We start from the raw sequence: 12902 nt of genomic DNA, 5'->3' as shown, positions 1-12902 counted from the left end.
AAAAAGAAATGTCCTAAAATCTTCTTAGAGGGAAAAGACAGATCACACAGAAAAATAGGAACCAATACTGAGGAAGACTTAAAAACCACAAGAAAACAGTGGTACTCTCTGCAAGGAACATAACCAGAAAACTATTAGTATCCAGAGTTTATAGATGTTAGATACTGACACGAAAAAGAAGGAAGCCAATTAGAGAAGAGGAAACTCAAATGACCAAAATGTCCTCGCCTAATTGGAGAAATGCAAATTAAAGCTACAGCAGGGTAGCATCCACACACATAGATGTGGCGTTCTCACTGATGCCAATTGATTTGATAGATGATATCCGAAAGCATCAGTTGGTACGTGGAAAAGTAAAACCGGGAAGGTAAGAAGGCCAGTTCAAGGTCAGTGAGCAGGTTCCAATTGGGTTACAAACTCAATACTGCTGAAATACCTGGGAAATGGAGGGGAGGAAAGCTGGAGTATTTATCCCCCACTCATTGATGGGGGCTACTCCCAGGGTTGTCAACCCCCTGACCTATGTATGACTGAACACACCAACGACTAGACAGAGTCCTAGATGTTTGCAGTAAGAGGCCGCTGACATGCTCAGTTCAGTTCAGTCGCTCATTCGTGTCCAACTGTTTGTGACCCCATGGACTGCAGCACGCCAGGCCTCCCTGTCCATCACCAGCTCCCGGACTTTACTTAAACTCATGTCCATTGCGTCAGTGATGCCATCCAACCATCTCATCCTGTCATCCCCTTCTCCTCCCGCCTTCAATCTTTCCCAGCATCAGGGTCTTTTCCAATGAGTCAGTTCTTCACACCAGGTGGCCAAAGCATGACACACTCAGGACCAGCAAACGTAAACACTTAAAACAATTCCATGTTTATGACTATGTACAATTTCATACTTTATATAGTAAAAAGTATAAAGGTATGGATAGTTAAAGTTTTTTACAATTTTAAAATACATGGAAGCATGAAGACCAGTTAATTACAGGTTCAGGAGAGGAATGATGGTAATTCAGACTAGAGAATCAGGTGCAGTAAAATATTTGATTCAGGATAGATTAAAAGTTGGAGGTAACAGGATTTTCTGGTGGCATTGGATTATGGCTGTGGACCTACTGAATTTGAAATACCTGTAAGGAAGGAAAAAGGGAATGAAAGAAAAACTGAAATAATAGAACCATGCTGTTAAAATTCTAAGAAATTATTTTTAACTGATAAATCTGTGCTAAGTCATTTCTATCGTATATTCAATCTTATAATAAATTCTATGTGGCATCCACAAAAAAAAAAAAAAAAAAAGAAGGATTTGTGTACAACTATGCGTCATATTTTTTAAATGTTTAAGAAATGTGATTTTAATGCTATTGCACGAATAATGATACCCGAAAAAAGCCAAGAAGATGTATTAATAAAAGGTTTTAATTGTGGCTGTAAGTCTGCGACATTCGATTTTTAATTTTCCAGTTCAAAAGACAAACACGTAGCTCCTAACAATGTGACTTCTTAACAGCAGGTGGTGCCACGGACAGCGCGTTAAACAAGCCTGAAAGTTGATACACCCTCACTAACTAGCCTATTCGACCGATCTACGCTAATCTAAGTCCCGGGTATAGCTTTAAGTAGGTTTCTGGGCCACAGAGCCTTTATCGCGAGAACTCACGAGATTAGACATGGAAGGAGGAGCTTCGGTGCAACGCTGACGAATGACGGCTCTCAGGTACTCCCGGCCTGTCTCTGCTGTTTTACGCCCATCTGGGGCCACAGTGCACGTGCGAAAAGGTGGCTCCGCCCCTTTGCCCTCGCCTGCATTTCTCATGCTGCCCGCGCGCCTAGCTCGCAGGCTTCTCTGCGGCTTCTTGCGGGGACCCGCTCCCACTGTAACGCGTAACGGCGTCCGGGAGACGCTCCTCGAGAAGAGATGCGCTACCGATTACTCCTCCCGACACTCAGCGGGCCTGGGACGTGGCCTTCCTCGTGGCGCGACGGCGACTGGGGGTAACCCAGGAGAGGCTGACCTGGAGGAGAGTTTTCTGTTCCCTGAGTACGTCCTGGATTCGGAGTCCGAAGCAACCCTCCAGGACCAGCTGCGGGAGCTACAGCAGCGGCAGGAAGAGGAGGAGAGACGGATAGAGCAGCAGCGAGAGGAAAGGCGGCAGCAGAAGTTAGGCGCCGGCCGGCGGGTACACCAAGTGGTGGGGCACCCGGACCCGACGGTGCCGCCCAGCGGCCAGAACTGTTCTGGCTGCGGTGCGGAGCTGCACTGCCAGGACCCCGGCGTTCCCGGCTACCTGCCCAGCGAGAAGTTTAACAGCGCGGTGGCGGAGGAAGGGGGGCTGGAGCGGACTGTATGCCAGCGCTGCTGGCTGCTAGTGCATCACCGGCGCGCGCTGCGCCTTCAGGTGAGCCAGGGACAGTTCCTGGAGCTGGTGAGCGCCGCGCTGCGGCGGCCCGAGCCAGCTCTTGTACTGTACATGGTGGACCTACTGGATCTGCCCGACACCTTGCTGCCCCACCTGCCCGCCCTGGTAGGCCCCAAGCAACTGATCGTGCTGGGAAACAAGGTGGACCTGCTGCCCCAAGACACTCCCAACTACCGGCAGCGGCTCCGGGAGCGACTGTGGGACGAATGTATCGGCGCCGGGCTCCTGCCGCCCCGCGGCTACCGAAGAGCTCAACGTTCCAGTGGGGACCGGCCACGGGGCTGGGAGGACAATGCGAATCTTCCGTCGAAGTCCAGCACGGTGCTCAGAGACGTGCGGCTCATCAGCGCCAAGACTGGCTATGGAGTTGAGGAGTTGATCTCCGCGCTCCAGCGCTCCTGGCGCTACCGGGGCGACGTCTACCTGGTTGGCTCAACCAACGCTGGCAAGTCCACTCTTTTCAATACGCTTCTGGAGTCCGATTATTGCATCGCCAAGGGCGCTGAAGCTATCGACAGGGCCACCATCTCTCCTTGGCCTGGTGAGCGCCCCTTCGTTTTCTGAAAAGCTGGTAGTCTGATCGTGATTCACTCTCCTAGTCATGTATTCTTGCTTAATGTCCATCAGGGGCTGGTGGGAGGCTTCCCTTTAAAAATTATCTACCTACTTTGTTCACATTTCTCTTCGGTGGCAGCTTAGTGCTTGCAAATTCAGTATATGTTGTAGTAACTTTTCAATAGAAATAGAAATACTCAATGGAGTATTCCTATGTTCAAGCCACCGTTCCAAGCACTGCAGGTGGCCCAAAGGACAAAGCAATGTTTGCTCTCTTGAAGGTTTCCCTTGTAGCTTTAAGTCGTTTGTAAGTTTCTCCAAAAAGTCCTTTGATTTTTGTGGCGAAAAGCCTCCTTCCATCCCTCAGTCTTACTCTTCATATCTTGAGTTTACTCATGAGAATTCTATAGGTTTAACTTATGAATAATTCACTGATGCAATATGATGTGTGGCTTCGCTGAAAATAAGTCAACTTTTATTTTCAGTCAAGAAACATCTTAAGTAATTACAGAATGAAGCCTTCTGTGACCTGTTTTTATGTAACAGTTGGCAAAATGAACTACTACATTTGTTCCTTTGAAACCAGTGTTTAACTTTGCTTGGTAAACTATATTCTCTGTCCTGGACTTTGGGAGACTTATATACAGAAATGCTTTTATACCTGTTAGTAGTATGCAGAAGATGGAAAGAGATCAGGCCTATAGATTTGGCATTTAGATCCTAGTTGAGCCTGTGAGCCAGTCTTTGAGCCTATTACCTTATCTGTAAAGTAAGAATAATTTTGTAGAGGGTTGTCATGAAAGTTAAGAGAAATAATCACAGTACTCAAGATGGTACAGGTCCTCTTAAATGTTTTATTCCATTTTCCTGTACAATGTTTATAACAGTGTATGTATTTGGTATTTCAGGTACTACATTAAACCTTCTGAAGTTTCCTATTTGTAACCCAACTCCTTACAGAATGTTTCAAAGGCAAAAAAGGCTTAAAAGAGATGCAACTGAAGCAGAAGAAGATCTTAGTCAACAAGAACAAAATAAACTGAATCTCTTAAAAAAGCATGGTTATTTAGTAGGTAAGTGTCTTCTATAGGAAAACTAGTGTAACTCTATGCTAAAATTTTTTGTTGAGCATCTTGAAATACAGCTCTCTAAGACTAGCCAGTTTTTTATGGGAAGAGACATTCCCTCTTTTTAGAACATAGAGACCTTTTAGAGGCAAGGCTGCTGTTTGGAAGTCCAGAATTCACTGCACTGGGAAAATTGAGATGGTAGATACTTGAAGAAATCCAGGAAAGGAAATGTGAATAACTGCCTATCTGGCTATTGTTAGAAGTAGAACCGTTTGCACTAAGATGCCAGCCCCCTCCTTGCAGACCATACAAGTTGTTGAACTGTAACAGCTTTAAATTGGATTGTCCCCCTTTCCTTAGTATCTCTTTCCAACCTTAATTTACGAAAAACTGATTTCCAACACTCTTCCCCTCCACCGAATGTGCACAGCCAGCCACACGCATTTCCTCATTACAAGAGTCTGACTCTGGCTGCATTTAGAAACAGAGCAAAAGTATCACTGTAGTCTCACTTCCTTCCAAACACCAGTTAGTCTTAGTAACTTGTTTGAAGCAAACAGAAAAATTAGGAGTCAAAAGCTTTAAAGGAGTGACTACTAACTTCAATATAACTTGTTCTAGGAAGGGTTGGGAGAACATTCTCATATTCAGAAGCACAGAAGGATAAAGCTGCCTTTGAATTTGATGCCGATTCATTTGCCTTTGACATGGGAAATGAACCTGTTCTGGCTGCAGATAAATCCACCAAACGAGTAGAACTGACCCCAGAAGATGTGAAAGATGCCCACTGGTTTTATGACACCCCTGGAATTACAAAAGAAAATTGTGTATGTATTTCATATCTTTTAGAAACATTAACTTTCAAGTGCAGGAGTACTATTTTAATCAGCAGAAGAAAAAAAGACATCCTTTCATTTTAGACTCAGTTCTGATTCATTCTTCAGACTGTTTCCTTGGTGAATCTATATGCCATTTGGTAGGCGTCACTTCTGACAACCTGTTTCTATCTTTGTGATTTTTACCTTAGTTAGAAAAATATTTACAGAATCCTATATTTTAAGGTTGGAAGAAATCATAAATGTCACTGCAGTTCAGCCACCTGTCCCATACTTGAATTCCCTCCATAACATATTCACCAAGACGTGCACTCACTTTGAACTGAAGTAAGGAGGGACTCACCCTCAGCTAAAGCAGTGCCACCTCACGTCCCAAGGTCACCCATTTGATCTTTGACCTGCTCGTTATATTGAGCTGGGCAGTCTCTCTGTACATACTTTGTACTTATTGTTCCCCAAAGGTGTATGGAATAAATGTAATGCCTCGGTCCCTCTGCCAGACATTGAAATGTTTTAAAGTATAATGTCCTTTCTTTCTTACTCTACGCTTTTCTTCTCTGTCATTAATTCATCCTACGAACATGGGGACTGTGCTGACATAATCTAGATGATTTGTCTTCATTTCCTGGAGCTATTCTGAGAATAGGCTATAAACACATGACACTTTCAAGCATGAGTTCTAATTTGTTTTTGTTCTTGAAAAAGTGACACAAAGTACTAAATTTCTTAAGTAGGTGCCCCCTTAGATGAACCTAATTTAGAATAGGATCAACTCATTGTTTATGTCCAATCTTTACTCCCTTAGCGATTCAGAACTTCACAGAGTAAAGAAAAAGCCAAGGAGTACAAGAATTTGTTAAGACTTAAATCAAAATCTGACTTTAAAAATTTGATGAAGTTAAAAAAAATGGCTAAAAATCTTTTGCAAGCTTGTTTCTTAAAAATAAAAAGAAAATTTTTTTAAATGTAATATCTAGGAAGATTTGAAAGAAAATAATGTAAGGGGGTGGCAAGTAGTTTTCCTCAGTATTTGTATTTGAAAAAGCACATGTAGGAAAGAAATATTTTAACACTTATAGCAGAGACCCTAATACTTTCATTTCACAATAGAGTTCCTTGCTTCAGCTTAGGAAACTGGCTCCCACTACTATTGAACATTACTACTGCTATCACTTTAACTTTACCCACTCATCTTTAACTTTTAGGCTCAGTTAGGGCAATGACATGGAGAAGGCAATGGCACCCCACTCCAGTACTCTTGCCTGGAAACTCCCATGGACGGAGGAGCCTGGTAGGCTGCAGTCCATGGGGTCGCTAAGAGTCGGACACGACTGAGTGACTTCACTTTCACTTTTCACTTTCCTCATTGGAGAAGGAAATGGCAACCCACTCCAGTGTTCTTGTCTGGAGAATCTCAGGGACAGGGGAGCCTGGTGGGCTGCCGTCTATAGGGTCACACAGAGTCGGAGACAACGACTTAGCAGCAGCAGGGCAATGACATGACTGCAGCGAATTAGCAGCAGCAGCAGGTCAGGGATAGCAATTCCTTTAGTCAGGTATGCCCTCTTGTCAATTGGTCAAAAAGGCAAGAATTTGCTAACTACTATAGCCAGCATTGAGACCCTCAAGTTTTTAGATACAAAAGTTCTCTGAGGCAGTTTGATTCTCTGTCAGTTTATTGATATATTTATTTAATGCCTTGAACCAGTGTTTCCCAAACTAAAGCAAGGAACTCTGTTGTAAAATTGAAGTATGAGGGTCTTTGCTAAAAGGGTTAAAGTAATTCTCTCCTGCCAGGAGCTTTAAATGTGCTTCTCAAACACAAGTACTGAAGAAAACTACTTACCACCCCCTTACATATTTTCTTTCAAGTCTCCCTAGATATTACTTTTTTTTTTTATTTTCTTCTTGCTTTTCTTTAAGAAACAAGTCCACAAAAAGCCATTTTTTTACTTTCTCGAATTTTTTTAGTCAGATTTTTATTTTAGTCTCACCAGAATCTTGTACTTCCTGGCTTTTCTTTTCCATTTTCTCTAGTCTACTTAGGAATCTTCATCCTCCTAAGTCACAGGATCCATACCTTTGTGTTTTTGTTGTTGTTGTCATTGTTTTTGCTGAGTATTTGTAGGAAATAAGGAAAGTGAATACTGGAATTTAGCAAAGATTCTTCAAGCTTTTTACCTGAGCCTAGAATAGGGTGATCACTCTCAATTAATGCATGCATAGCTGCCATGAGGACAAAACACAGCACATTACCTTACCATTACCTGAGAATTGCTGCTCCCTAGAAGCCTTGACAAGGGAACATATTTTTCTATCCTGGGATTGAATCATCAATGTGTTCAGATCACACCAAATTTGACAGAATTCAAAGGATGCTGTTGTTTCATATACCTGTATACTGCCATTACTTAAGATTAAGTTGTAAAACGAGTAGAGCCAACTATAAATTGATTCCATGAGACAGAAAGAAGCTATGAATTTTATGTGCAGCAAATTCTAGAATACATACTTTGATGTATTGTGAGGCCTAGAATATATAATCATAACTTTTTTATCTTACAGGTAAAGCACGATACAGCATATGTTCATTGAAAGTAATTCTCAAAAAAAATCTGCACTTTGCTTTACAGATTTTAAGTCTTCTAACAGAAAAAGAAGTAAATATTGTATTGCCAACACATTCCATTATTCCAAGAACTTTTATGCTAAAACCAGGAATGGTTCTATTTTTGGGTGCCTTAGGCCGCATAGATTTTCTGAAGGTAAGAAAAGTCTGTACCATTGAAAAATGACTTTATTTTTGGGATTTACTTTAAGCAAGCAGATATTATCAGGACTAGCAAAATGTTGATAACTAGGTCATGACTGTTGGGGTTGATATCCTTTTATGTCTGTGTTTTAAAATGTCTGTAATATAAACCTGGGATAATGAAATAGTGGGAAAAAGTAATAGGTCTTAAAAAAATTGTCTTCAAAAAACAGCTCAATGTCCCATACAGCTTGACATTAAAAAGATAGTTTCCCTCTCCTGTGGTATTATTTTCTGTGGAAATCAGAGGGCATACGTTTAGGGGCAGGGTTAATATGGCATTAAATTAATTCCACACTCTATATCCGATGACACGTATACTTTTATACATGTATTTTTTTGGTTTGGTATTCATTTACATAGCATCATTTAGAGATTTTAGAGCATCTATAGAGCTGCTCCCCATTTTTGCCAAAGTGAGCAGAAAAATGGAAAATGAAAGATGGATATGTCCAACAACACTCAGTGCACCCTGTGGCCATTGCCTTAGCACACGTCTTGGGTTTCTGTTTGTTCATAATTTGTTGAAAATTTGGCCTTACATACTTGAAACATTACATACATTTTTAGAGACCATACAATATTAACATTTTAAACCAAATTTTATACAGGGACAATTAAAGCAGATGGTATATTCATTTGTTTTTCATAAAAATAAACATTTGTTTAAGTATCCACAAAGTGTATATAAGGTATCATAGGTTTATTTATATGGGTGTAAATGCATTGCTTCTGCCATGTTTTTCCTACCTTCCTCTTTTTTTTTTTGGCCACACCACATAGTATGCAGGACCTTGGTTCCCCGAACAGGGCTTGAACCCAGGCCACTGCAGTGGAAGCACAGAGCGCTCAGGACTGGACTGCCAGAGAATTCCCCAGATTTTTAAAATTGTACCTTGTAATGTGCTGGTTTTCTAAGTTTTCATTGTACAGATAAGTTCTTTCTTCCTTTCTTAAGGGAAATCAGTCAGCTTGGTTTACAGTTGTGGCTTCCAACTTCCTTCCTGTTCACATTACTTCCTTGGACAAGGCAGATACTATGTATCAGAAGCACGCAGGTCATACGCTACTGAAGGTGAGCCAACGTGATTTGATGGTTGAATAGTTAGGTTAATACACCCTGGTAGTCCCACAGCCCTGATAAAAAGCCTTTGTTGGACAGAACTATCTTTGTTACATCATCAGCTAGCTCTCCCTGACCTTGTTCACCTTGAGGATTTTGGCTATAAAGTGAGACAGGCTCTGATAACAAAAGGGATGTTGGATTGGACTGACCCCGCGATACTGACAGAGTTGGGTTTTCTCTGGGTGACACTGTCCAGTATGGTAGCCACATGTGGCTATTTCAATAATTAAAATTAAATAAACTTTAAAATTTAGTTCTTTACTTACACTAGGCACTTTTCAACTGCCCAGTGGTCACTTCATTTCAAAAAGTTGCGCTGGATAATGTGAGTGAGGAGACGTTGGATTTTCTCACAACTGGGTGATGCTCCTGGCATGTAGTGGGTGGAGGCCAGAGATGATGCTAAACATAATGCGTGCACAGGACAGCCCCTCACAACAGGGAATTATCTGGTCCACATGTGAGTAGTGCTGAGCTTAGAAGCCCTTGTCTGGGTAGAAAAGCTCTCCTCCCACGTTCTTAATCACAGATACTTAGAGACTATCGTACGTCTTCTCTCCTGCTTACTTGAGCCTTCCTTTGACCTGTTAAGCAGTGTGTGAAAATTTCTCTAATCTTCCAGAAACAAAACAAAACTCAAGTGTCCCGCTCCTTCCTCTTCTTTACAATCAAGCTGACTCCTGCTCTTCACCTCCCATCCTCTGCAGTCCCTGCTGTGCCCTTTTTGTGCCACTGAAATTGTTCCAAGTTCACTAGAAACTGAATGGGGCCCTATTTATAGTTCTTTAACCAGACCGGCATACACACTGTTGGCTAGCCTGTAGTGTATGATGGTTAAGATCACTGGAGCTAGGCTGGGTTCAAATCCTACTCTGCTCCACCACTTAAGTGAAGCTGTGCGACTTGAGGCGAGTTTCCTTTACCTCTGTCTGCTGTGACCACACCATGAGGTTGTGGAGAAGATCCAGAGCCAGGGCACCGCTGTCACTGCTGTGTAAGTGTTTGTGGTGATGAGGAGGGGTTGGGACATAGCTCCTGCAAAAATACCAGGTGCATCCAATGCAGATGTGATTTACATTAATGAATGCTCGTACAACTAAAAATAGGTCAAAACGCACACCTGCCTTTCAACCAGAATAAAACCAACCTGACTTCAGAAGCAAATGCTTCTTTCTGTCTGGACTAAAAAAGCCAGAGTGAAATTAAGACTCCATTGAAATAACTGGCCTAAAGTTGATGCTCCAGACACATGTAGGATTTGAGGGGAGGGCTCCACCTTGATGCATCTCTGTAGTCTTCAGGGTGGACTCACTGATGCTTCTCAAAGCGACACCCAGGCTTCTCTCCCCTCGTAATACAGTTTCTTGGGCCACTCTGTGCCTCCTCCTTGCCTTCTGGTTTTCATTTATCTCCGAAGTCAAAGTCAATCCTGCCTCCTAATCATCACTGAGACCAGCCTCACAGTCCAAACTGTAGCCTGCTTTCTGAGATTATGAGGTATAATCTAGACTCATTTTATTGTCTTCCTCCCACCCCCACCCCACTACAGCTGTAGTTCTCAACCAGGTTGACTCTTATCGCAAGGCAACATTTGCCAAAGCCTGGAGACAGTTTTGGTTTTCACAACTTAATGGACGCTGAGTAGAGGCTGCTAAAAATTGTGCAATGCACAAGACAGCCTCCTCCAACAAAAAATTATTTGGCTCAAAAGGTCAATAGTGCTGAGGTTCATAAATCCTGCACTGTACAGGTTTTTCCAAAATATAAAGCAGGTCCCAGTATTCTTTTTCATTCTTTTTTCTTTCCTGCTTATGATTCCTTGTTAGTTCCACATTACTGAGAAGTCAAAACTGAAAGCCTCATCACTAATACACACACATAACACACTCAGCACAGTTAAACTACAATTCTCTGAACTCATCATCTTTTTTCCAATTTTTGTGTCTGTATGTTACTCAGAATACCTTTCAACCCTGAGTAACTTTAATCTATTTTTCAAAATTCTGCTCATTAATGGTTTTATTTGACCAAGCCACATTCATTATTCCTTTCACAACCATAGTACTTAATAGATTGCCTCTCATTATATATCTTACCTTTTATTTACTTGCTTTTCCACCTTCTGATCTCCTCAGGAGCAGGGACCATACTGTAACGTCTGTGTTTGTGTTCTTAGTGATAAACACAGAGAAATCCATTAATAAATAGGTAAATTATTATCCTCTTATTTCCAATAATTGAAACATCTGTAAACATAGAGCTGATGTTAACCATTATCCATGTACCCTTGGTTTCTAATGAGGCAGGGATTAACCTGTGTGTCCAGACAGGCCTGTTAGTTTAATGGTTTTATTTTTGATACCTGTACAGTATTATCTTATCAGTGCCTTACTTAATATTAGAGTTATCAGGGGTTTCATTTGAATTTCCAAATAACTTTATCTCCTCCCAATGGAAGGTACCAGTGGGTGGAGAAGAAAGAATGGCAGGATTTCCTCCTCTTGTTGCTGAAGACATCACGTTAGATGAAGGACTTGGGGAATCTGAAGCAGTGGCTGACATCAAGTTCTCCTCTGCAGGTAATTTTACACCAAGCACAACAGTTTATCATATTTTTATACAGATTTGCCTTAACTGACATAAGCCAAATATTTTAAGAAATACATGCTAGATTATCCATAAGATGCAACCTGCTCTGAAAATGAATCTGTACATTTTCACAAATGTATTGATGCTTTAAAAAAAAAATAGTGAGGCAGCAGTAGCCTCCCTTGGGTCTCCATCTGGAGCTGTGTTTGGTGTTTTTAATAGGATGCTTGCTAACACCGTCTGTGTTTTTTCACGTGCCTGCATAGGTTGGGTAGCAGTAACACCGCAGTTTAAGGACACATTGACCCTCCGAGGCTATACACCTCAGGGGACAGTCCTGACAGTCCGGCGCCCTCTCTTGCCACATATAGTTAACATCAAAGGAAAGCGCATCAAGGGAAGTGTGGCGTATAAAACCAAAAGGCCTCCTGCTCTTGTGTACAATCTGCAGAAGAAAAGATAGATACGTGAAGCTGACCTGTTCACATCGAAGATGAACTATATAGAACATTCTGTGTGCATCGCACCACATTTTATTAAATCCTGCTGTAATAAAGCCCCCTAACCCTTTTTAAACTACCAAGGACTGTGCCTCTTTTTAATGAACTGAGTTTGTAAACACGTTATTTTTTTTAGTAGGGTACATACATGTATGTATCTGTGATTCAAACATACCTAAAAGAGAGTTCTGCTACATTGTTTTCTCCCACTAGTATTTGAGACCAGATGGCACTTCTCATTTAGAATCTAGTTGAAAGAGCAGCTTAGCAGTTGGCTTAAGAGAAAATGGCAGCAAGTTAATTTCTCCAAAATATACTAGCTTAAATCAGAGAGGTGAGTAAGCGGCTACACTTCATGCAGTCAGCCAAGTACCCAACTGGGGAACACACCATGGCTTCCATCTCTGGGTCTAAGGTGGTTGCTCAAGTTGTCATCCTTTCACAGCAATGGGAAGAAGAGAAGAGTGTGAAGAGCATGCAGCTACCGTACTGAAATGAAGGGAAGAGCTGGAAGTTGCCCACATCACAGTGTCCAGTGGTCAATGTTTCCATGGCCACACCCTGCCAAGAGGAAGCTGGAGGATGTAAACGGAAATGCAGAGTCAGATTTTTATTACTTAGGGGAAGCAGCAGTGAAAGAAATCTGGAAAACAAGTAGAAATTTCCCTTACATAATCTAAAAGTGCCTGAAAATCTTAGAAAAGGATTTATGTTATATCCTTTTGGAATCTGAGATCTATTCTGCAAGGATCAGAGCACTTCAACTATTTTATCAACATTTGTCTGTAAACACTGTAAATAAAACATTACACCAGTCAGAAGTGTTTACCTTCAAGTATTTCTAGTCGATTGAGTGGCCCTATAGCTGTGGACAATGAATTGGCAAGTCAAGTCCCAGGTCCCATGATGAGATGAAAGCTGTGAAGTTAATTGGCCTGAAACAGATCCCTGAACTTCCTGTAGACTTAGGGTTAGCGTTAACTTTTTAATAGTC

At 41.7% G+C, this 12902-nt stretch overlaps 1 protein-coding gene across 1 annotated transcript; it reads left to right on the top strand.

Moving 5' to 3' along the window:
* The first annotated feature begins 389 nt into the window (after window positions 1-389).
* Window positions 390-11987, top strand: LOC129657907 (nitric oxide-associated protein 1). The gene is made up of 7 exons (XM_055588681.1): window positions 390-2961; window positions 3884-4048; window positions 4667-4872; window positions 7515-7646; window positions 8652-8768; window positions 11278-11398; window positions 11675-11987. The coding sequence occupies exons 1-7, from the start codon at window positions 1704-1706 to the stop codon at window positions 11869-11871; spliced, it is 2196 nt and encodes a 731-aa protein (XP_055444656.1). The 5' UTR covers window positions 390-1703; the 3' UTR covers window positions 11872-11987.
* Window positions 11988-12902: the final 915 nt, after the last annotated feature.

Source organism: Bubalus kerabau, chromosome 7 (assembly GCF_029407905.1).
Source record: "Bubalus kerabau isolate K-KA32 ecotype Philippines breed swamp buffalo chromosome 7, PCC_UOA_SB_1v2, whole genome shotgun sequence".
Classification (NCBI taxonomy): Eukaryota; Metazoa; Chordata; class Mammalia; order Artiodactyla; family Bovidae; genus Bubalus; species Bubalus kerabau.
Note: the sequence above shows the minus strand (reverse complement) of the source record. Positions and strands in the feature narration are given on the sequence as shown.